At 34.9% G+C, this 26,965-nt stretch overlaps 2 protein-coding genes across 2 annotated transcripts in view; one reads left to right on the forward strand and one right to left on the reverse strand.

Annotated features, from left to right (window-relative positions):
- Nucleotides 1-1,684: 1,684 nt before the first annotated feature.
- On the reverse strand, nt 1,685-14,382 carry LOC123562283 (trypsin alpha-3-like). The gene is made up of 8 exons (XM_053526504.1): nt 14,253-14,382; nt 6,453-6,562; nt 6,034-6,131; nt 5,047-5,198; nt 4,440-4,568; nt 3,642-3,778; nt 1,980-2,034; nt 1,685-1,782 (listed from the first exon to the last, which is right to left on the reverse strand). The coding sequence occupies exons 1-8, from the start codon at nt 14,380-14,382 to the stop codon at nt 1,685-1,687; spliced, it is 909 nt and encodes a 302-aa protein (XP_053382479.1).
- A 4,073-nt stretch (nt 14,383-18,455) lies between these two features.
- LOC123562284 (transmembrane protease serine 9-like) overlaps nt 18,456-26,965 on the forward strand; it is a 57,730-nt gene continuing 49,220 nt past the window's right edge. Inside the window, exons 1-2 of the mRNA XM_053526514.1 lie at nt 18,456-18,504; nt 25,725-25,874. Of these exons, the coding sequence (XP_053382489.1) occupies nt 18,456-18,504; nt 25,725-25,874 (199 nt within the window). The remainder of the gene's footprint in view (nt 18,505-25,724; nt 25,875-26,965) is intronic.

Genomic DNA, 26,965 nt, shown 5'->3' on the forward strand with positions numbered 1-26,965 from the left:
ATAGCTATGATGTTTTTTCTATATGGCTACTGTAAAAAGAAGGAATGGAAAGCTAACAGGGAACAAGAGTGCCAGAATGTCACAATATATGCCCGTCAAAGCAAACTTCTTTACTCTAGCAGCTGTATTTTTAAATGGAATGTTAATTTTGTGGTTGTTTAGTAATCATTGTAAGTCTTTTGTTTTTAAAGTCCACAAAAAACTCCTTACCAGGTAGAGATACTTTATATATAATAAAATACACCTAAAACTGGAGAGTAACATCTATGTTGTACCACAGAAAAGTGGTCTTGTTTTTTCCCTAGGTCGATTACTAAAATGTTACAATATAAGTTATTTATAGTAACAACTAAGGGAAGTTGATCTTTAAAAAAAAAAAAAAAAAAAAAAAAAAAAAAAAAAATGCAAGTCCACACAAAAATCTTTATCAGGTAGAGAGATTGGTCAAAATACACCTCAAAATTGGATTTAGCATGCTAGTAATGAAAAAGTTACAATACAAGCTATTTAAAGTAACAACAAAGGGAAGTAATTCTAAAGAAGGGAACTGCGTATGACACTTCGTCTCATGATGGTGTATAATTGTGCCAAGTTACATCAAAATCCCTCCATGTATGAAGAAGAAATGCTTCGGACAGTCATTCTTGTATCTGACCTTTGGCCTCTAAGTGTGACCTTGACCTTAGGCCTAGTGACCTGGATCTTGCGCATGGCACTCCGTCTCGTGGTGGTGAACACTTGTGCCAAGTTATATCAAAATCCCTCTATGCATGAAGAAGAAATGCTCCGGACAAGGTTTTCATTCTTGTATCCTTTGACCTCTAAGTGTGACCTTGACCTTAGACCTAGGGACCTGGTTCTTGCGCATGACACTCAGCCATGTGATGGTAAACATTTATGCCAAGATATATCAAAATCCCTTCATGCATGAAGAAAATATGCTCCGGACAAAATTATTTTTTTAGAAAATATGATAAAGGGGAATAACTCAAAAAATAGGCAAGGTAGAGTTATTGTTCTTGCACACTGCACTTTCTCCCAATGTGTTCTATCAGTGTATGAAGTTTGAAGAAAATCCCTCCAGTACTTTTGGGGTTATGCTCCGGACAAAATGTTTTAAGAAAATATAATAAAGGGGAATAACTCAAAAAACAGGCAAGGTAGAGTTATTGTTCTTGCACACTGCAATTCTTCCCAATGTGTTCTATCAGTGTATGGAGTTTGAAGAAAATCTCTCCAGTAGTTTTGGAGATATGCTCCGGACAAAGATCGTTGCGGACGGACGGACGGACGCACGGACGGAGAGCATTTCTAATATCCCCTTTGCCTTTGGCGGGGGGATAAAAAAGAAGGTAACCTATGTTGTGGCTAATATTTTTGTTCCAAACTATGGTTAAATAGACTGCTGCATTTGTAGATTGACATGGTAAGTAACATATGTTAGCTCGTTGATGACGAAAACTATAATCTGATATCACTTGCGAGTCGTTTCCTTGAGAAAAAAAAAAACAGTTCTGGTCCATATGAGAAGGCTGACTCGAGCCTGTGATCTCTGGTTTGAATGACCGTCACCTTAATCACTGGACCACCGCTACCACGTTCTTTAATTAGCAAATGATCAACAATAACATATGAAAATGATATTTTATGTTTTTAACAGAGAGTAATAACAAGAAAACAACATTTACAGGTTAGTTGCCAACCAGGTTCTGAAATACCATACATCAGCGTAGACACCTGGGTAATTTGGCTGCCCGCATCCAAATCCCCAACTTACAACACCTGCAAAAATATAGAAAAATAATTAACTCAAAGAACTAAAAAAAAAAACAGAACACTTAATCAATTTTAACTAATATAAGCGTTTAGCAAACGAAACAAAATATATCGGTTTATATTAGTGGAAAATATTATCATTTCATTTTAACCTTGAATAGTTAAGTTGAAAACTTTCAAAATATTCACAAGGTCTGCCTTACCAGTGAGTTCCCATGCACCATTTCTATAGACAACAAGCGGTCCACCAGAATCTCCCTACAGGTAAATAAAACACATCTGCTCATAAAGAAGCCCAGATTACATTGTGCGTACTATTTCATCAATCTGTGTAAGAGGCATATACTCAGTTCCAAAAGAAAGTGTGCACTTTTTAAGTTTAAATATTTCAAAAAAATTCCCCGACGTTTTTGTTTCATTTTTTTCATACACTAACTCTCAGGTATAACTCAAAATCTAAAATGCACACCAATTTGTTTACGAACTGATTTAAAGTTTGGTACCAAACATTATAAGTTTTCATGAAAATAGATAGAGAATGAATAACAGAAAACTAAGTGCACACTTTCTTTTGGAACTGAGTGTATAACTATTCCACTCACTGTGTCGAATTTAACCCTTAGCATGCTAGATAAATTGTCGTCTGCTGGAAATGTCGTCTGCTAAAATTGTTAAGTTCATTCAATTTGCTCCAAAATTGGAAGAAATATTGTCAGAGTAGCAAACAGCTTGGAACCTGATCAGACGCCGATTTAATCGGCGTCTGATCTGGTTCCAAGCTGTTTGCAAAGGCTGTTAAATTCGCCTGCAGCAGGCTAAGGGTTAAAGAGGATATTCCTTTCAGTGTACATATCTTTCACGAGTGAACACCGGATGGAATATTTACTGGTGGCATTACAACGAGAGAAAATGTATAAGATGGTATTCATGAGTGAAAGATGATTTGATCTAACATGTAAAAAATGTATACAAATTTTCTTCTATTTCATGTTTTGATTAGCTTTACCCAATTTATAGTCTCTTACCAGTGAAAAATATATTTGATATGTTTTCACTATGAAAATACCTGATATATTTCACGCTAATATTTCGATGATTCACTGAAAAAGCATGTAATAATTCTCATTTATATGTAAAAAAAGATTCTTTGTGAAAAGGTGTTAGATTAGACTTTTCAGTGTTTCTATGAGTTCAACATTTTTCTTGTGTTTAAAGACACATCAACACATTTAATATCATATGACGGTGAATGAATACCCAAAGTGCACACTCAGATATTGTTTCATGCATAGGCGGACACATGTGTAGAACCACTGACCTTCCGCAAATGAAATGAAAGGTTTCCTCACATAACGAATCCTACTCCCAAAATGAGGTTTCGAACCCGCATCGGTGTCGGGCAATTGGTTCGAAATTAGCGGCTTTAAGCACTCCGCCACGGAGGCCTCTACTATTTGCACAAAATATGATGTTTCAATATGAAGAAAATAATTATACTTTGTTACACCTTCAGCGGTAGTGTTTTTCATGGTGTTAGTATACCTGTATCTTGTCGTCGTTTTATGCATGCAACTAGAATAATTTTGCTGAGAAAGATAAGTTGTCATGAGGCTCCTAACGCTCTCTTCAAATAAATCTTAATTCATCTAAAGGGTGTCACCTTACGTGTCATTTTAAAGAAAAAGGATTGTCAGCTACCTTTGATAGAAAGTTGAGGATGGTCTGTTTAGTCAGTAGTGATTCAAATATCAGTATGTTTCTTAATGCATATTAGTAATCTATTTTAAGACTATAACGATCCAGCCGACTCGGGTTTATCAGGAGGATGGGATATTTTTTTTATTTCCAAATAAACATTTGAGTACCTGACATGCGTCTTTGCCTGCTTCTCCAGCACATAACATAGTGTCATCTAGGTGACCGCCATTGCCTGTTGCCTCACATGCAGACCTACTCATCAGAGGTTTCCATACATACTTTAGTGTGTCGGAGGAAGACCCACCTTGTTGATGTAAACATTCATGTAGTCAATACATTTAGACAATATCAAAATATGCCAATTGATTTTGTTAAATCTTGTAATACTGATACCGCTGAAATCATTATACAAAGACATAAGTAGAAATTTTAAACATTCACACCAAATGCACTTCAATATTTTGTTCACTATCCTGATAATCACAACCTATTTTCATTGTTTGCAGAATATATAATGTATTCATTTGTTAGACGCTGGCAAGGGTCGCATAAACACAAACGTTTTCGTATACTAGTAAATGCAAAAAGTACGTTTATTCATTGACTAATTTTCATATACTTTATGTCCAGTCCCTGATCCCTACTAAAATGCTACCACACATAGTCTAACTGCAATGATTGTATATATCAAATGTAAAGCTGAAACTATATGAGCCAACCATGACAAAACCAACATAGTGGCTTTGCGACCAGCATGGTTCCAGACCAGCCTGCGCATTCGCGCAGTCTGGTCAGGATCCATGCTGTTTGCTTTCAAAGCCTATTGGAATTAGAGAAACTGTTAGCGAACAGCATGGATCCTGACCAGACTGTGCGGATGCGCAGGCTGGTCTGGATCCATGCTGGTTGCAAAGCCACTATGTTGGTTTTCTCATGGCACGGCTCATATGAACTCTAGAGAATACCTTCACTTGTGGTACCCCATCCGGAAACAACAGAATCTTCATTATCATAATGTGCACGCGAGGCTAGACATGCTGGTGCTGCCCAAGTAGATGCAATATCAACGCTATCAGGTGTCACCGAACCAAAACCTACAAACATAGAAACATTCATATTGGTGTATAGATAAGTACTCTACCAACAAAATACAGAAGTGTGACATATACAAAGTCCTAACTGAAAACGATAAAGAATTACTGTATAATTCTACTGTGAATTCCTTCCCGTTGAAAATATTAAAAAGCTGGTCGTTTTCTTTTTCTGTAAACTTTAACTTTTATACCCAACGCCTAATGACATAAATGTTTCGGTATTTTCATTGCGTTTGTAAATTATTTTTTATGTTTTCTTATTGTGTTAGAATACAACAACGCATTTATCTATTCCCGCAGAAAGACAATAAGACAGATAATGGAATAAAATATTCAAAATTATGTCGTTCGGGACGCTATTATTAACAAATTACGAACTTTTTCTTTAATGCAAAAACATCACATTTTGCTGTCTGTTCAACTTGTTGGTGGTCGTATAAAATTTCACGAAAACTCAACATTAATGACATGAAATTACCTATAACAGCAATATCGTTTGCCATCGTGTTAGAATTATAGCCGGAATGCACTTTGATAGAAGAAGCGGTTAGAATTCGTCTGCTGCCAGCAACCGTCGTCACGTGCATTCCAAAAACAACACGATAATCACTCGGCCTAGGTCTCTTTGAGCTACAATTTGAAGAAAGAGTATTTATTTATAAAGAGAACATGTAGGCTTATTTAAACATATATAATAATAAAGAATAATGGGTTGAAGACATTCTGAAGATCATTCCTACCTCAATTATAACACATTGTGCACTTTTTGTGTTTGACTTTTGTTGTTGTTGTTGTTGTTTTGTTCGAGAGGCCGTCTGTTAACGTTTAGGAGAATATCATCAAAACAAAGAAATATTTCGTAAACAAACACAATCGTTACCAAAAATCTTCCTGTGCATTACATATTCTCCCGCTCTGCTCCATACGACTGGATACTTTAAATATTCTCAAAAAGTTGTCTCCCTTAAAAATGAATGTCATTTGTAAAGAAATATAAATCTATAAATTCTGAAAAGTATGTTTCACCCAAGTATATGAAAATTTCAGCACTCGGACGTTATTGTAAATGCATCAGAACGAAGATATGTAACACCTCTTTGCAAATGGAGAATTTTTAATAACGTTGAACTGTCCAAAAGTGTGGCTGCTTTATGCAGCCCTTTTTGGAATTCAATGTATATGTATGTAAAATGACAATTGTTTTTAGAGTAATATACATGTTTTATAAATTGTTCAATTTTCATGTAATACAACCCTTTCTTTCTATGATTTGGTGTAGTTTTTTTTCCTCAAAATATGGAGCTAACCTTTAAGTAACTTATCTTTCATCAGGCATGTAATTTCGGGTTCTGTTAAATGGTAATTTTTGTTGGCCATTTAAGTCTACACGAATGTTGATAATACCGTTTGTTTTTTTCTTTCATTATGAACGTATTTTTTACGTTAATACCCGGGGAGGAAGTACCTGAGACAATGGGCTGCTGTAATGACCTTGACAGTCCCATCATTTCCTAGCACGTATGTTCCACCACAGATAAGATATCCATTCTCGATAAGACCTACCTGCAAGTAGAATTATTAATTGTTCCAACTTACTTTAAGTTATTTCTTAACACATTTGTTAATATAACTTTAATTATTGAGAATTTAATGCAGCAAAGTATGTTTAAGCAAAACGAAGAAAATAATATCTGTTTAGATACCAGATTGAACATTGACCAGCTAAAATTTGGAGAAAGAGTATCTATTTTATAAAGAGACCATCTAGGCTTATTCGAGCATATTCAATAAAAAATATTGGGTTGAAGACATTATGTCTCAATTATATAAAAATAAAAAATATTGAAAAGTACATAGAGCAAATGAATTTCTATCTTTTTATACCTGCCACGGAAAATCACCCTCATTTGCGTTTGATCCTCCCACAATGTAACTTTGTGCTAATCTCGGCGTTGGGTCGAACCCACTTTGCCCACAGTTCTGGGTTCGTGCCACTGCAAAAGAATTGTTTAGCTTTCAACGATATGTTGATGTGAACAGTGACAGGTACACGACAGTAAACAGATTCATTTTATGTTGCAAAACTCGGCTCTATCTGTGATTGTTTAAACAGAACATGTAAGCCATATCTTACTTATATTTTTAAAATACATTACACTTTCTCTTTGATCCACCTAATCTGTTACATGTGAAGTTCAACCTTATTTTGAAAGATTCAGAAATAAATTGAACTTTATTCTGAAGATCTCCGAGATGGTAGAAGGTCCTGGTCCCTTTTTTTAACCTTTAATGATATCAACAACTAATTCATGACCTGTATGTAGAAATTGGCTAAAATCAAAATTTCGAAGAAAATATCGATTTTGCACAATTTTACACGAACACGTTGCTTTCCTACATACTAAGATTGCATTCACAAATGAAGTAAAATTGAACTTTTAAATCTTTTTGATGTCATAACTGGTTAAAATTACCCCATCAAAATCGTTTCCTATTCTGCTGCCTAATTAAAACTTAACAAAGATATTTTGAAAATTTTAAAAGTTCCTATCACCAGCCTCGGAATTCTTATACTGTACGGATATTTTTTTAACAGCATGCGGCTTAATACGGGTAAAACCTGAAAAAAAAACGTTATCAAATGTTCATGAAATGCGCGTAGATCTTATTTCCTTTCCATTTGAATTTACTGTTTTAGGATGGTAATTGTTTTTACGCTTTACCATTAAACGCGCATGTGTGTTAACAGAACGTGAACGTGAGAATCTCTCTGTTAACACACGTTCACTCTCCTATTAAAACACCTCTTGTTTACGACAAAACAGTTTTAAACCAGAATTTTACGATGTATAATAATGACATTTTCTTATATTCAGAATGAGATCACACAGGAACTCCAGTGTCCACTGTGAGATTTAATTATTTGTATGAAATAAGATGAGTCAGGATACCGTAGATCAAACTTAAAACAATGTATAGCCTCATGTTAAATCCAGTTGTTTAAAGTGAATAAAGTTATCGAACCCGTATTTATACAAAACCTTAGAAAAATGACCGTGGTATAACCTTTCAATACTCAGGTCATTCTCATGGTCAAGAAGTCAAGATAACGTTTATTTTTAAAAGGCCAAATATCTTCTGATGTCAAAATCAGCTAAATCTTAGCAGTATATACTATATGTACTATATTGTAGAGATCTTGAAGTCTGCAACATATCTAAATCTTTGAAGTTGAACGCTGTCTTTAGAGACTGAGCGTACTTTCTAAATATATGATTTTGATTATTTTCATTTGTCATTTTGAATTCTTATCTGACATAAGCTGGCCGCTTTAATTGATATTTTGCTTCTTTTCCAGAAATAAATAGTTTGAAAGAAGTTGATAACTCGCTTAATACTTTTTTAACTAAACAAGTCAATCCTGCAATAAAGTACTCAGAGGACACATAGACCCAAAACATTTCTCATTTGCCTTGCATGTGCCTCTGAAATATAAATCAGCATACAGTAGAATTGTAACACAGACAAACATCGAGTTAATCAATGCAATGGTAGCTGCGGCCATTTTGACCTCCAACAACTGACATTGATGTAACATATTTCCATTGCAACTCTCCGTTTTGTCCTAATTGACTCTGTAAGGATAAAATGAAATAGCGAAATACGTGATGTAAAGAGTTGTTATACCTAAAAAGCTTTCGGACCCACTTCTATTTGACGACGAGATACTAAACATAATCCTGTAATGTTGTAACACATGTTTTACCAAGATGAAAAGTGTAATATGGATGACAAGGCAATCCATCTTTCCCCTCCTAATAATGACTTTATAGACGAGGCCCCAAACACACGCAAATTACAGAATAAAAACTTCTACCAGGTTTAAAAACTACGATGTTGGTAAAAAAATGGTCATGAGAAGAAGAACAATATGTTAGACCTTTTGACCCTACAGGACCTTGATTTGATTGAAAGACTAATGAATATTGTGTAATACCGACAGTAATGTTAACGCTAACTAATCAAACCAAGTTGAAATTAAATTGGAATACATGTAACGAACTTAAGACTCCGGCAAGAAGGATTTTACCTCTGACCGTGACCTTAAAGACATAATGCCGAATCATACAATTATTGAATCGCCCACATAAGCAAGAACCTAAACCAGGAGGGAAGATATACTGTGGTATGTTATAAGGATTAAGTGTGCGAAATGTTGCACTGTAACAAAAAATGGCCGTATTTAAAATCGAATGTGCTATAGGAATTTTTGACTTTACATTTTAAAAAATAAATGTACCAGTGCCGTGGCACAAAGAGTATTCTTGAGCAACATTGCATTTATAGTCAAATAGCTACAGAGACAAAAATGTTTTATGGAAGGTTTTGAGTTCAGATGTAATGTTTTTAAATGTCTTTATTTTTGATGAACTTTTGCCCTTTTCTCTTGTAAATATGACACGTTTCTGCATGCTGTAAGTGTCCTTCCATGTGCTTATGTCGTCTGTTTATCATAACTGGTGGTTCTCTTTCAACTGCCTTCAATTCCTTTTACAGTAAACCCCTTTTTTGTAGATGAAAACAACTAAGCATATTTAGTTTGACTGTAAACATATGTTTATCAAATGCCACCCGCCGTTTCTTTTATCAATGTACATGACATCAGAAAATGTATTTACTGTGACAGTCAGTTGGATATTTCAAGCAAACCACATTACTTCTAGAGCTATATTCCGACAAACTTTGTCGGACAAACATAACGTATTTCATCTAAAAATAAATAGTAAGACATAGTTAAACTTATAAAAAGGAAAGAAAAAATATATGCAAAACAAAAGCAAAAGTTTTACTTGTAAAATGTTCCCAAGTTTAGGGATATCTGTTCTTGTCTCAGAAAGAATCAAGTGGTGACAAAAATATAAAGTTTTATAAAAAAAAATACCTGCCTAAAAGGTTTCCTAACTCCCAGGTATTTCAATAGTATACATGCTGACTTTCCATGTAAAAACCAAAGTAGTAAATGGGAACGAACATTGAAAACATATTACGTCACATGCTGCTGGTTATGAATATTATAAACATGTGCATTGTGTGATAAAAGTGATGGCATTATTTCAGGTAAGGAAACTCTTGAAAGAAAAGACAAAATAAAGCGTGCTTTTTATCAAACACCTTCGATTTACGTATATCAAATATAGTTTTGTTTATCCTTTCAGCATATTTGACTCAAAACTGAAAGATCTCCACTATAAGAGATAACAGAAACGCTAGGATAATTTTCAGCGTCAGACATGAAAAGTTGCTCCGTTGTATCTTTGCGTCAATTGTGTCGCGTGCATATGAATTAATTGCTATTATTGTCAGCATCCGGTTCAAGTTAAAGGATTTGATTTGATAAATCATATTATCAAAGTATGTTGGATGTTTCATAATTGACACCATCTGTTTTATATAGGTTGGAAAGGAATAAACTTGTAAAGTGTATTGCGTCTGATTTATATATGTTCTATGGTGATGTAGGAAATGTCTTTATAAGTAAGTGGTAAGGAGAAGTAAGAATGGACAGATAAGCTGACGATGAATTGTCACAAAATAATCCATTAGATGCAATATGTGGCTCATTATCCGCATACATAAAAAACGAGAGTACATAAACCAAAAACTGAGTGTCATTTAATGATGAAACGAAAATATCCACATTGATGAAATAGAAGATCTAATATATTTATGACAGCTCAAATAAACAAATAAAAAAAGATCAATAATCATCACTAGAAAAAGAAAAAAGAATATCCGAAAAACAAATCCGCTTATACAAGTACAGTCAAACCAAATAAGCTGAAAATGTTTTTACTGTACCAAAAAGGGGCATACTGTAAAAGAAAATGGCTAGAAATTGTGGGCAACTGAAGTAGAACAATCAGTTTTGGTAAATAGGCATCTCTAAATATTAGGAACTTCTACAGCATACAGAGAAGTGTCCTATTTACAAGAGAAAGGAGCAGAATTATGTCAAAATTAAAGACGTTTTTTTTAGCTCGACTATTCGAAGAATAGTCTAGCTATTCTACTCACCCTCGCGTCGGCGTCACACCTTGGTTAAAGTTTTGCATGCAAGTACATACAGCTATCATTTAAAGGCATATAGCTTTGAAACTTATTTTTTCTTTTTCTAGGTCAATTACCAACCTCGCTGGGTCAAGTTCTATAACTCTGACATGTATTTTGAGCAAATTATGCCCCTTTTTGGACTAAGAAAATCCTGGTTATAGCTTTACATGCAAGTTACTATCTCCAAAACTAATGCAGATATTGAATTGAAACTTCTTCGTGGTTATGTGTCTTCGGGGTTATAAAACTAGTTGATAGCATCAAGTCCCATAACTCTGACCTGCATTTTAGTCAAATTATGCCCCCTTTTGGACTTAGAAAATCCTAGTTAAAGTTTTGCGTGCAAGTACATACAGCTATTACTAAAAGGCAAATAGATTTGAAACTTATTTTTTCTTTTTCTAGATCAAGTACCAACCTGACTGGGTCAAGTCCCATAACTCTGACATGTATTTTGGGCAAATTATACCCCCTTTTGGACTTAGAAAATTCTGGTTAAAGTTTTACATGCAAGTTACTATCTCCAAAACTAATGCAGATATCGAATTGAAACTTCATATGTGTCTTCGGGGTTATAAAACTAGTTGATAGCATCAAGTCCTATAACTCTGACCTGCATTGTAGCCAAATTATGCCCCCTTTGGACTTAGAAAATCCTGGTTAAAGTTTTGCATGCAAGTACATACAGCTATTACGTAAAGGCATATAGATTTGGAACTTATTTTTTCATTTTCTAGATCAATTACCAACCTCACTGGGTCAAGTCCCATAACTCTGACATGTATTTTGGGCAAATCAGCCCCCTTTTGGACTTAGAAAATTCTGGTTAAAGTTTTACATGCAAGTTACTATATCCAAAACTAATGCAGATATTGAATTGAAACTTCACATGTGCCTTCGGGGTTATAAAACTAGTTGATAACATCAAGTCCTATAACTCTGATATGCATTTTGGTCAAATTATGTCCCCTTTTGAACTTAAAACTCTTGATATTTTAACATTTTGGGTAATATTTTCCTGCTTCTGGGACAATATTTCGAATAGTCGAGCTTGGCTGTCTTAAGGACAGCTCTTGTTAAATATTACACCGACCCTAAAACCTTCCTTAAAACATTTGTTTTCTTTACAGTTAACTGGCTATAAAGACATAATTGTTCAATAATAGGCTTTGAGCCATAGCACCGGCGCATTTACTTTGTGAAATGTAAATCAGGAACCCACTTATCGGTCAAATATTCTATTAGCACATGCACTGTCGGTTTAAATTATGGTCATATTTGTTACAGCGCAAACTTGTCGCTCACTCGATCCTTACAGCATACCGCCTGCTAAACGGGTTAAACCAAACCTGTCGATAAGACTCATTATGTCGTGCAATATCTTCGCTGCAGAGCTCGCCTAAATGCCCCAATTCAATGATAATAATAATTTTATTACATAAACGATATAGATTTGTTCTTTAGCCTGAATGTAATTGAATATAAGGTAAGATAAGATAGTTTATTAGAGTCTCACATTCCATTATACATATACTATACATTGTTAACATAGGATTTATCAAGGAAACCTTTCTTAAAATAGAAATACGAGAGAACAATTATTACATTTGTAAACATTCTATGTTTAAACCACAGTAAAACATATACCCGAACATTGTATATCAAAATAGCAAAACATATTACATATTTGCTTTCTCATAGCTGAGGTAATAGAAGCTGCTAAATTAATTACATTCCCTGTTTAAAACTTTGTAAAACCTAACGCACATTTTGCATTCTATAATAGTAAAATGTTTTAGTGATTAAGTATCTACATATTCAGGGTTAACCTGCTTACTTACTTTAAAATTCAAGAGTATAAAAAGCTCCTTCTTCTAACTAAAATTACATGGCAGATTCTGGCACATAATCTTATCACCTTAAAATTGTTAGACCCTAAGATTACAGAAAGTTTTTCAACATCATTATATAATGCAAATTCGTCATTGTGTTTGAGAATATACTGAAACATTTCATTTCTTTAAATCATTATTAATCGGATAGTGTAATAAAACATGTGTCTCATTTTCTATAGACTGTGTCCAGTTAAAACAGGTTCTTTGCTCTTGTGGTATGTTCTCAAACCTACCAGTTTCGAGCCGTATAGGTGCTACACCACATCTGAATTTTGCCAGTGCACTACGATGTGTAAGTCTGGCAAGTTACATTTCGTATAGGCTTCTATCTCATATATTTGCTTAAACAGTCATAAGCTTATTATCCCCATTACGCCTTTTCGCAGTCTGGGCATTCAACTCCTGTACCAACTCTGAATAAAATTTTCATTCAATTTACCCTGGATTTTGCTTTTAACAAAGTTTTTATCCACCCTTTCTATACTTGTATTTTTGAACAGCTGTGGGATTCCATCTTCTATGAATAGCTTCTTAAGTCTGAAACTCTATTTTTTACACCTATTGTTACTTCGTAAAGACGATCAATGAAATACTTGAAAATTTGTTCTGTCATTCGACATTGCTCGGAACCTATACCAATGGTTACTGTTGGTAAGTGTCTAACATGTACATTAAGCCATCCGACATCTCCAATCACAGCTACATTTGTAGTATACCGACCAACTCCTATAAAATAGTCTCGCAGCTCTATTCTGTATTGCTGTTACACTTGAAAACTGACGGTCACTTCATATAGCTTCTCCATAGCTGATAGTGCTCCAGACGATAGAGTCATACAGTTTTGAGAAACTATTGAATGGCAGACCACCAAAGCTTTGTATGTTTTAAAATAAACAGTCCAACCTTAGATTTTTCAATGTTTATAGTCATAACATTCCGTAGGCATTGTAACTGAAAATACAAACTTCAAGTAGGAGCTATCTATATTATATGTATGTGAAGTTAACTGCATCAGAATACAAGGACTGAAAAAATTATTAAAATATCATTTCCTGAAAAAGAGTTATTTGAGCTGAAAAAATTGATCCCAGATTAAATAATTGGAAAAAATGGAGACAACTCCGCAAAGACTTTATGATAGGCTTAGGTGACAATTGACCTAGTACCTCATCCAAACTACCCACTTTTTTCTCTAACCATGAAAAAAGCATGCACATTTGCCACATGGATTAGCAACCTGAATACAAAATACTATGTAAAGATCAAATAATTGATTGCCCTGGGGAAAGTTGGACATCTTTTTTGGTGAAATTTGTCAACAAACAGACGATTTTTTAAAAAAAGTCAAAACCCACAGGATTTCACAAAGTGAAAATTGTTGAAAAAATTACTGCTGGAAAGAGAACAATCTCAACTACCCACACATATGCGTCAAAGTATGGGAAAAATATCTAGAAATATGAGAAAATCAAAGAAATCAATTTCAAGACTGTTAGATGCATAACTGTGTAATTATACATGGCATTTATCATAGATAGGTTACTTTTCCTTTGCAATGATATAACATGGGCAGGATTAGGATTAAGAAACGGTGTTCACTCAACAATTTCACTATATAATTAGATTGTTTTCCTTGCGTAAAGAAGGCTTAGGGTAAATCTCTACATTCCGATCACACCATCCTTTGAGAACATCAAACATAACTGAAGTTCACCCTCATTTTCACTAAGTAAAACCGCGTCATTGGCATAAAGTAAAATGGCAACTTTCTGTCCATCAATGTCAATTCCAAGTTCCAGTGCTTGCATAGATGAGACGAGATCGTTTATGCAGAGATTAAATAGTAAAGGGGACAGACAACATCCCTGTTTCAATCCACAATTCAATAAAACCAGTCTGTATTTCTGCCATTTACCATTACACTACATTTCACATCTCTATATAGTGAATGTATTTACTTATTGCCATTTATACCAATACTTTCAAGTTTCACAAAAAGTGTTTCCCGGTCAATGGTATCATAAGCTTTTTGTAGTCTATGAAGGCTGAAACGTAGATGCCCGATTATTTTCTTGTTCAAATTGAAAACAGTGTCAAAAATAGCATTTTAACACGATTCAAACATTACTAAGAGGTTAATACACGACTGAGCCGGGACGAGGGGTGATAATTGGTCCGAAATTGAATAATGACCCAAGGGCCATTATGAATTCCGGACCGATTATCACCTCCCGTCCCTGTTCACACGTGTATATATATATATATATATATTCTTTATTAAAGTCTCATTCTTGCATATGCATTCATAAAACAGCAATATTTATAAAATTAAAAAAATGCAAGACCATTCTAAGATAGAATTATAAGAGGCTTTTATAATAGTATTTACAACAATATCTACCTAAAGTTAAAACTTGAGCTGATGGTGCTAATCCTGACTTAATTTGCTAACATTAATAAGCCTAAAATCTACCATAGGAAAAGAATTATAAAAGAAGTCGTGTATTAATGTATTTAATACATATGTTTGGTTGCACTACTGAAAGGGATTAATTACAACTCCTGACTCTAATTTTTAATGGCTAAATAGTTTGGGGTATTTTTGTCTCAAAATCTATCTTTAGTCGAACCCAGAAGCAATATGTGGTCAATATGCGGAAAATATAAGTGTGTGCACTATACTTATTCTTGCACATGTAAATGAATTGCAGACTTTCTTGACAGTAAGGAGCGAAATAAATTTGTGTTCATGTATCTATCAAACTCATGAAATAGTTCGCCATTCTAACAATGTAGAACAAGGCATAAGTTGAACCATTCCATGAAAACAAAACTGCAGTTTTCTTAGCAGTAGATCTATGTGCATAAAAGCAGTCACAACACTTTCACTCGGGAGAAACCTGCAACTTCGTCGAAATTTTGAAATTTTGTGGTGCGAATCATGCTGTTTTTACAAAGCATACCCGAACACCATTGAAACTCGGAATTCTAGCTCCGGGGTAAATATCTACATGTCTTGTTTATTACTAAAACCCATGCATTGTCATATTGCGATAAACAACAGTTCAACGTGTAGACAAGTAACAGACCATTATAACGCCCAGTTTTGCTGTATCACGTCCGGTACATTTTAATATGCAGATTAATGAAGTCACAAGGCCGACCCACAAAATTTGCCGCGATTCGAATTTGCTAACGACTCCAACGTCCGCTCGCCCGGCATGCTGAAAGCGTACTGACCATGACGACGTTTTATGTGTCCATTGGTTTACGATTATGAATTTTCGGCACGAGTCGACAAAGTAATAATCAGTGTGCAAAAGCAATAACCTGCCGAAAACACATTCAGTTTTGTTACTATATATACTAACATATGCATTAACTTGGATTGAACATGTTATTCCCAACAATATACATAATAATATTAACATGCTAACTTGGTCCTTCGGGATCATTGATTTCAACTCATATAAATGTGAAAACTGAATACCGCTTAAGTCGGTGCTAGGGGGCGTGGGCAATGTTGAATTTTCCATTACTGCTCATGTACAGACTCAGTCAAACCTAGTCTGCAATTTTCACTGCTTTCCTTGCTCTCGGTGCTTCCGAGGGATCTACATTTCAGATTTTATTAGTTTCACAACAGCAGGTATTAAGTGCTGTGTGGCAGCCACAAAAGGCCGCCCCGACTTTATCTCAGTGTTGTTATATTTTCTGGTCCTTCGGGATCATTGATTTAAACTCATGTAGATTTGAAGACTGAATACTGCATAAGCCGGTGCTAGGCGGCATGGGCAATGTTGAATTTTCCATTATCGCTCATGAACAGACTCGATCAAACCGACTCTGCACTTTACACTGTTTGCCCTGTTCTCAGTGCTTCCGCTGGATCTTCTGTTCAGATTGAAAATAAAGACATTTATTACTACTGACTTTCGCCGTTTGGTAAATATGTATAACTTGGATTAAAGATGTTTATTCCCAACAATATACATAATAATATTAACATGCTAACTTGGTCATTCGGGTTCATTGATTTCAACATATTTAGATTTGAAAATTGAGTACTGCTTAAGTCGGTGCTAGGGGTCGTGGGCAATGTTGAATCTTCCATTACTGCGCATGAACAGACATAATCAAATAGACTCTGCACTTTTCACTGTTTGCCCTGTTCTCAGTGCTTCCGAGGGATCTACTTTTCAGATTGAAAATAAAGACATTTATTACTACTTACTTTCGCCGTCTGGTAAAGAAGTATTTCCACAAAGAAGAAGGTTTTCATCGATAACATAATTCTGAAGGCTATTGAAAAGCTTTTGGTGACAGTCTGTGTATGAGATGCATTGACTAAGGGATTATTTTAGATTCGTTTAGAAAAATCAATTCAAGCATGCCCTATTTAAGCACAAGACTGGTAACATTTTTTTTAACATCATAACACCAAATGCAATTTGTTATTAATATTTCGGTATACGTTATACTTTACACTAGGACCTGCGAAATTAGCGTCACTAAGTTCTTAGCTTTTATGCTTATCTGAATTGTGAACTTTTGTGACCACTCCATGTCTGTCGTTCGTCGTGCGTCTTCCGTCATGCGTTCGTTAACAATTATCTAAAAATTAAAGAAAAACACTCCAAACCCACTGTGCAGATCCACACCAATCCGCAGGGCGTTAGCCCTCACTATTTGGCATGTGAATTCATAGTCCTCTATGAAGATTGTTTAAATCATGCCTCTGGGGTGAAAAGAGGCCCATTTCGCAAGTTTTACATAGACTTTTGTAGGAAAAAACTTGAAAAAATTTGTCTGAAACCACAAGACCTAGGCATTTGAATTTGGTATGTAGTATTGCCCAAGGTTATTCAAATTATGCTACTGAGGTAAAATGAGGCCCCACCAATGGGGTCCAAAACTTTAAATAGACTTATATAGGAGAAAACTTTAAAAATCTTCATGCCTGGAACTGCAAGACCTAGGCCTTAGATATTTGGTCTGTTGCATTGTCCAGAGGTCCTCTAAGAAAATTGTTCAAATTACGCCCGTTAGGTAAAAAGAGGCACCACCCCATGGGCCACTTGTATATGAGTTATTTTGGAAAATTACTTCAAAATTATCTGATCATATTTCCTAAACTGTTAAATTAGATATTGTTCAAATTGTGCCTCTGGTGTTACAAGAAGCTCCGCCCAGTGGGCCCCAAATTTTACGTAGACTTATATAGGAAAACAAACTTTAAAACTCTTCTTGTCTGAAAGTTTAGGCCTAGGCCTTTGATAGTTTGTAGCATTGCCTAGTGGTTCTCTAACAAAATTGTTGAAATAATGCCCCTGGGGTGAAAAGAGGCCCCGCCCCACGGCCACTTGTGTATGAGTTATATAGGAAAATACTTCAAAAATTATCTGATCATATTTCCTAGAATGTTAAATTATAATTACCTGATGACCCAAGTAATTAAGGGTCACTTGACTGTGACCTAGACCTGCTGACCTACTTTCTTGTTTCTTTTAAGATACAGCCTTGAAATTTGGATGACATATACAGTTTTGCACACCGGCCTTATCACTGACTTTCAGCAGCTATGAATGTAACCTACTCTCTGAATATTTCAGCATTAGCTTGACATTTGAAACATGTAGCTCATATTACTCAGAGGTGAGTGATCCAGGGTCTTCATGCCCCTCTTGTTTGATGGGTCACGTCCTTTTTGAAAAAAGCCTACATGGACAATTGTTTCATGTTCCATTGTTCCATGCGACTGGGGAAACGTTATATCAGTCACATTCTATACAATGTATAAATACGAATGTGGCCAAGAAACTGCGAAGCATCTCCGATGGTTGTCTAGCAACGGGAATCGCTGATCTTCCGAAGAGATGGAATGCGGAAATCCGAAGCAGAGGTCAATACTTTGAAGGAATATAGTACAGGTATGACATTATTTGTTTTAATTTGCTCACTATAAGACCATTATCAGAACTAATTGGATGTCCGAGGGTCATCAAAACAATTCTGATAATTGTCCCATATCTTTTTCATCTTATATCGCAAGGTAATAAAACCTGGCACGCATGGCCATCAACTATCACGCTATTAATCGACGCCGAATACGTGTATGTGCGTCATATGACGTCATCACGCTGTGACGTCATTTAGACGTCGCTTTAGCGTCATGGCCACGGTAAGTCAAGCTGAACAGCGTGCGTACATAAAAATTTAGTTTTTGAGAGGGAAAACAGGAAAGGAAATCCATGAAAATTTATCAGAAGCTTGTGATGGATCTGCAGTGTCATATATCAGAAGTTCCGTAAAAGTCTAAATAAATCATATTTATTACTAGATCTATAGATACAAGAGATCCCCACTCTCTTATAGATACATTTCACATCCTTGTTCGATGTATATATGAAAGTATCTTTAATGACCGTCCGGAGACAAGACATCGTAACTCTCAAGCACTGCGATCATTTAAAACAAATGTTAACAAAAATAGATTTTTTAAAAACTTTATGTGGTTAAACCATTTGGTCACGGAGGCCGTACGCAATAAAAACAAGAACGTACTAGTACCTCAGGAACAGGAAACTCCAAGTTCTTCGTTGGCAAAATTGCAGGGCAATGAAACGTCATCTTTTCTTAAAAATGCCCCTGCTCTTTTTTTTCTTCTATGATATATTGTCCCCATGGTATGTTCAAGTTTAAAGACCTATTCCTTTCATATATTTAAGCTCGATATGCCCATTCAGATTTTCTTTGTCTGCGGAGGAGAATTAATTTTAAGACTATGACATCAATTATTTTGGCTCACATCTGAGAATACTAACAAAAAAAAAAAAAAAAAAAAAAAAAAAGAAGTTAGTTTCACCTAGATTTTAACGTCGTTTCATTCATGAAAAGATACATACAATTGATTTCCAAAAAGTGTCTACATTTAAGAAAAAAAAGTAAGTGAGTATTATACTTCATTATTGTGACATGTGTATATATAAATTCTAAAAAATGATATAAGTACATCAAAGGACAAAAGGCCTATTGGTCCTATAATTCACTTTTTTTTTTACCTTTTATTCTATTTTATTTACAACAACAGGTAACATAACATGACATGCAAATTATGAATGGTTTTACGTTCAGCATTGTATCATATATCATATATAGATTACAATGAAATGTCTTACTACACGTACATATGGATAACATTATATTGTGTATTGTTTTTGAAAAACACACAAAAAAAGCAACAACAAAACAACCTATAATTCACTTTAATAATAAACTACATATTCGTGAACAATACTGTCAATGTAGGAAGAAAAGTTCTTTCCGATAATTTCTTTTAACATTTGGTGGACTCAATTTTAGGTCATGTTCTTTTAAGAAGACATTTTGGTCACGACTACTACTAATATTACAATTTGATAATCAAACATCTTATCTTAATCACGATGTAGACAGATTTTATGCCACAGATTGTTCGTAAATCGGTCTCGCATTCCTTTCTATTCGTCGTTTAACTGAGTGTCATAAATCGACGTACATATGTTTCATTTTCTGTTTAATCTCTTCTTAATCTCTTCTTATTACCGTTTTTGTTAAAGACATTTTATTTTTTAAAGATCTCATTTAAGCATTGATAGCGGTTTTGTTTTCTGTCAAATATTAGTCATTCTTGTTTGGCGATTTCTTTTTCTTTACAGTATCTGCTATATAAATTACTTTATTTCACCACATTCCTCCAGCACATAAATCCATGTAGGGCTTGCTCACTCCCGGGTATATGAAGACACCAATTTAATGGATTCCACCAGAACTATTTATTATTGACGAGATATATCTTGACATTCACTGGTGATGAAGTGATTTCAAGTGATTAAAAAGACATACAAACAACAGTCTAACATCAGCGTAATAACTGTATATTCATAAAGGTCTAAATGGCCGCACTTAGAAACAGGAAGTCTATCAACAAAAATATACATTAAGGAAGGACTAAACTTTGTTAAATCTTTTAACAAATCAGTCATCTGCATAAATTAAGGAATAAAGACCTGAGGATTTCACGAGGGACTTGAGTGCTTGCTCATAAATATTTTAAATGATAGAACAAAAGTAATTAGAACATAGCTTGTCATTACCAAACTTTGGCCAGCAAAATAACCTACATTGATAGCGACTGACTTAAATGTCAATTCATGTTTAAGCCACCTGGTTATAACAAAATTATCTCAGGACAGTAACCTAATCATGTCTTATCATCACACGCCAAAAATATATTCCTTCTTACACTGTGAACTTAATTACATGACATATTATTTGAAAAATCCTGTCTGTACACAAAAAAACATTGCATTATTTTGTAATTATTTTGTTCACTATAAACGTGTATTGCATCAGAAAAATTCATTCCAATATATTTGAAACACAGTCAATTTTTTGTTAACGGTCACCTTTCGTAAGAGTGTACATGCCATGACCAGTCACTTTGAATTCCCCCTACAAATTACTGCATTACAGCCATTTATTTTATGCCGTAAATAGCCGCTGTTTTTCATGCCGGCATGAGTCTTCTAACCCCATGAAAAGTCATGCTACACCATATAGGCTCACGGTCAATATTTCGGAAACAATGAAAACAGTTCTGCTTTTTGTTCATTTGAAAATACCAAAAGTAATCTCCCATTCAGTTATACCAGAGATTATTTCATACACACGATGCCTTTATTCTATAGAAGTGTATTATACCTTCCACAGAAAATGCTCATATTCATGAAAATATTACTATCTGTGTTAAATGGTCACTTGCCATTAGCAGTCAAGTTTGTATATTCCCTTGACTGGCCGATAGACACGGGTTTGCCTTATATTACATGTACATTCGAGTAAAACAAATTTAATTTAAAACCGGACATTAACTCTGAACATTGCGACTCCATTTTTTTTATTATAGCCGGCGTTAGGGGAGTGAGAGGTTTTGCAAGTTTCATTACGCTAACAGCAAACTTTAAATACCGTGTTGCGACTGTATTACGCTAACAGCAAACTTATCAAAATATCGTGCTTCGACTGTATTTTTGGTGGCTGCTAGCTGCCACCAGTGTCAAAAGAATACTCCGTTTGAAAAATCGTGTCAGTTCTTAAGACCATCCTAACAACACAACCAAAAATAGTTCCAAGCTTTCTAGGTAAACAATTATCTACACAACGTGCATATATATGCCTTAATACCATTTTTAATGTAAATTCGGCGACTAAAATCAATACAAACTGAGGTAAACGTTTTAATTAAAACAACAACGTGTATGAATACAAATATGCAAATTTATGGTCACGTGAATAAACGATGACCTCATGTCACCTGAACTGGAGCGATGATATTGATTAGCTATTGCATAGTACTGCCCAAGAGGTCACGTAGCTTATAACGTTGAAAAAGGTAGCTTATGTATATAGAAACCTAGCCTGGGAATCCAGACTGACAATTCAAAAATGTTTCCTAACCGCAGTGTCACATGTATAACTTCCGAAATTTAAGGCTTTATTTGATAAAGAATAACACTTCTGATAGCAATAATCCGCGGCTAAAAATAGAAACGGAATTTCAACGGAAAAGTTTCCAAACATTTCCGGTCCATAGACAATACCAGTTTGTACTGCTGACAGCTTTTCCTGCAAGTTGAAAATACTTTTCAAATATGTCAAAACAAACTTAAATTTCGTCATAGCTATCAATTGTAAGATATTATATTAATGCAACCCTAGTGATCTAAGAATGTTACTGAATTTTCGACTGCATTGTCTCGTTTTCGTTTCAAGCACGCAAAAATATGACCGCATGTTGATTAGGCTATTTATAGAAAATCGATAATCAGCAGTGATATGGATTTCCTCAGGCGTTGATACTGCCAATTAACACCAATTAGCGCAAATTTAGTGAGATGATTTATGAACAGAACAGTACTTTACTGATATAACTTGAACATGTACAGTTCATCGTTATATCAAGAACAAAATATACTAAAACATGCTTACAATACGAGAGTGAACAAAAATAAAAGAACATTCAGTTAAAATTCATTCGATATGGTTTGCAATGTGACCTGCCGTGAGAATCAAAGGCATGTATGTTTTCTAAATAATATTCCCTCACGGATAATCTTCCTTCAGCATATGTACAATATAAGATACTATATGTATGCATAGATACACATGTATTCGGTATAATTTCGTCTGACAAAACACGAATTATCAACGTGGAAACCCACAGGTCGCCCAAGCTGAGAAGTGTTTCAAGCTCGCTTTGACTAAGTGGTGCTACTGTATCACGATTTCATCAACTTGTAAGCCCATGAAAGTGGGCGCAGCGATGATACTAATACTCGCCTTTTTGAAAAGGCAATGTGTCAGACTGTAGCAAGTCGTCGGATAACAGATTTGACCAACTTAAAAATTGAATTGTTTCAAGACAGATTCTGCTCACTTCAGCTAAATTCATTCGAGTCGCACCATGAGAAAAACAACATAGTGCATTTGTGACCAGCATGGGCCCAAATCAAACTGCGGATCCATACACCACCCTGGTCAGAATCCTTGCTGTTCGCTAACGCACAATGCTGGTTTTCTCATGGTGCGTCTCAATATATCTGGATACAAATATATGTATAAAAAGTAAAACGGTTTCGTTTCGCCAGTTACATATTTTCGACTTTTTTCTCGGTCTGACTAAAGTTTAAGTTTGTCTGACTTAATGTCCAGCATTTTTGCCAAGGAGTGATAATTAATGCACCTCTAAAATACACTAGCTGCAGAACTGACATTCTGAGGTGCATCTGTGGTGCATGTTTGTGTTGTTTTCTTTCACAAAAGTCTCATGAATGAAAACCACAGCTATCTGATACGGACTAAATCAGTGTGTATAATAATTCATGACAGACACTGCCCAAAAGCTTTAAAAAGAAATCTTAAAAGCTGAATGATTTGGAGAAAAAGCTTATATTATTTATTCATAGTAAAACATTTTCGATGTAATTTATGTTGTCGTTTTCCTCACAAACAACCAAAACTATTCGTTAAAGACTGAATCAGTGTGTATGTAAACAATGACTGGCAGTGAAAAAGGATTAATTTTGAAACCAAAGCCGAATATTAAAAAAAAAAATGCAAAAAAAGTTCTTATAGTTTATATTAACAATTTCTCAGCTTTCTTTGTAATATTTTAAACATTGATTAGCAGCCACCATCAGCGCTTTGAGCGCTTTGATTTATTATAGCCGGCGTTAGGGGAGTAAGAGGTGTTGCAAGTTTCATTACGCTAACAAAAAGACTCAGTCAAACCGAGTCTGGGTGTGTTTTATGCATGCAAAGAATATTATGGGTATATCATTTATAAACGAATATTGTCACATGTTTCGAAAAGTGAACTAAACGTCATTGTTATACTTAAATCATAAAGTTTTGATTTTTTTTTCCAATTTAGATTAGCTGGAACGAATGAATGAAAAAGAACAATCACACGCCCAGTGATCCGTGAAAGCTCTATTCAAAAGTCACATCTAAAAATCAAACGATCCCCCATACAAAAATGAACTACATTTGCATAGCATACATTTACGCACTAAATTGTGTACAGTAGAATAGGCCTATATTACATGGGGACTCCTTTAACCTTGTAGCTTTTAGACGTCTAACGTGGCCACCGTGTGTTTTATCTTGCATCAAATAAAGTAAGGTTGAAATAATTATTTCAATTGTCGTGTCCATGTACGAAAGCATAGAAAGCAGGAAATCGTATGTTGAAAATGAGAAAATCGGAACGCCCTTGCTGCAGTTGGCTTCTATAATATCATTTCAAAGATATCAATGTGTCTGGTTTCTGGCTGTTTCAGTGTAGGATAAGTGTGTTGCCTGAATGACATAAACTGGTTTAAGCTGCCATCAATAAACATTGATTATTCCCGGCGATATTCCAGTCGCAGTTAAAATAGCTCCCTTATCCTTAGGCCTTAGGGCTAATACCTTGTAATATGACCTGTGTGATTATTTTTAAATGTAAAAAAACCTGTTGAAACTGGATCAGGATAGGAGTATGCTGTGCTTCCTTCGTGTCATTTTATTCCTAATTGTCAGTTTCTTGTGTCAAATGGCGTGCAATAGTGGTCTGAAAATAAATTAGCGGCAACTTACTAAGTAGGATATTACTTTTAAGTTTAAAAGCAATCTTGTATCTACATTTCTATTGTTCCTGGTCGGCTTGCATAATTCTATCATGTCCTTTATATAGGTTAGGACATCACCATGTAGGGCATTGTATATCGGGCAGAATTTTGTAACGTTCTTTTATCTTATCGAGCTCCCGTGTTCTCCAGTTGAATATGGTGTTGAGAATGTCACTTTACATGTTGCAATTTTAAGTCAAATCGTGCCATTCGTGCATTATTTCATCACATCACGAGCGGGCACATGGGTAGAACCACCGACCTTCCGTAAGCCAGTTGAGGAAGCCATCCAGCTGGCTTACGGAAGGTCGGTGGTTCTACCCAGGTGCCCGCTCGTAATGAAATAATGCACGGAGGGTCACCTGGGGTCTTCCTCCATTAAAGCTGGAAAGTCGCCATATGACCTATTATGTGTCGGTGCGACGTTAAATCGAAAAAAATAATGTCTAATTGTGCAAAAATTATTGAGTGACATCGTTCTTGTTATTGAGCGAAATTTTTGGAAACTCTCCCAGAAAATAGTCAATGATTTTTACAACGGATCTACAGGTTTTCATATTGAATTTACTAAACGAGTTGAATAAGATACTAACATATGAGACTTTGCGTTAGTTTGAAATATGTTATCGCTATGTTCATTAAAGAATGAGATTTTTGTTTTTCAATCTTCCATCGCCAGTCTACCGAATTACTAAGCTCTTTCAACCCGCTGAAATCATAGCCCTTTGGTCTCTTTTGTTCGGTCCAAACCATTTCTATTGGATTAAATCTTTTTCAACGTCAGTGGCCAGAGTCTGATACAAGATTTAAGACAAAGAAATTATTCATCTCCAAACGTCCATGACCCATACAGAATTTATCAAAATGTTCTGAAAAAGGGCTTAATAGTTATCGCATTTTAATATGTATATTCATAAGTTTGTTTGTTCTTCTTTAAGTTTTACTTCATGTCTCCGGTATACCACAATATAAGAAAAACTTTACACAAGTGTTAAGCATAAAGAGATGGGTCAGGCAAAAGAATCAGGAGTTCTGGCCTCCAGAACAAAGACCACAAGGTAGAGACATGGAGGAACAAATGAACAAACGTACAGAGTAACAGCGAGTATTTCAACAGGCCGAAGCTTGAATACAATTAAAGCCTGTCACAACAAATGCCCAAATATTTACAAATTCAATTAATATACCTACATCTTAAACCTTGACCCTCAGATAATGTTCAAAATTGAGAAGAATTTGGATTTCGTCAAAACCTATAAAGATTTCGTTAGAAAGTATGGAAAGAAACAACTGTATTCTGGTTATCACGGCTGGAACATTGAAACTTGTTCTTTTCTTGCCTATCGTTAACAAAGTCAATTTCACCAACCACTTATATATACTTTAAACGACGTCAACGTCAAAACTTTATCACACTTGGGTAATATTATATAAATATTGCATTCCTGAGAGTGTGATATGAAAAATGTTCACCGCGAGATATATGAATATTGACCGAGGCGCCAGCCGAGGTCTATATTCATATTTCGAGGGGTGAATATTTTTCATGTCACCCTCTCAGGAATACAATATTTATCTTATTATACCGAAAGCTTATAAGGGTCCAAGCATTTACTGGAAAATGAACATAATAATTACTAACCAAATAATGAAGATAGAATTAAAGAATCTTTACTTGTTAGCACTCATAATTTGCGGCGACTTTGCTGTGTAATAAGACTTTTTTGACAGATTTAGTCGAGACGTTTACATATCGCTGACCCCTATATTTATTCTAATATTTCAACATTGCGACAATCAGTAGCATTCGAAAAACGGCGATAACTTCTAAATGAAACATATAAGTGTGAGCGCTCATTTTCTTAGTTAGATCATTTCCAAACTTATTGTGGTAGTTTCGATTCAATATTTGATGAAAAATTGTTTTCCAAATATTTTGCACGTAGCATAAAAAAGAAAATTCGGCCGTGTTCGCACATGCAAGAGCACCAGAAAAGGGTAATTTAATCCTAATGTATAATTATATAAGCGCCTCGTCTGAAAAAATCGACTCAGTCTTTTAATCAATGCGAAAGTATCAATCTTTCAACGGGTGATATGAAAAAATAATATCACATGCGCAGTAAAACGAAATAACGCTGTTGCGCATGTGATATGAAATTATGGATCATATCACCTG

The sequence above is a fragment of the Mercenaria mercenaria genome, chromosome 2 (assembly GCF_021730395.1).
Source record: "Mercenaria mercenaria strain notata chromosome 2, MADL_Memer_1, whole genome shotgun sequence".
NCBI lineage: Eukaryota > Metazoa > Mollusca > Bivalvia > Venerida > Veneridae > Mercenaria > Mercenaria mercenaria.

Bases quoted from the DNA above. Each gene is read 5' to 3' on its own strand.
- LOC123562283 (XM_053526504.1), bottom strand. From the start codon at position 14,382: ATGCAAGCACTGGAACTTGGAATTGACATTGATGGACAGAAAGTTGCC. The intron at 6,563-14,252 runs GTGTGATCGGAA...ATTCTTTTGCAG, and splicing joins TTTGATGTTCTCAAAGGATG to TGGCACGAACCCAGAACTGT. The intron at 1,783-1,979 runs GTAAGGCAGACC...ATATTTTTGCAG, and splicing joins TGGTGCATGGGAACTCACTG to GTGTTGTAAGTTGGGGATTT.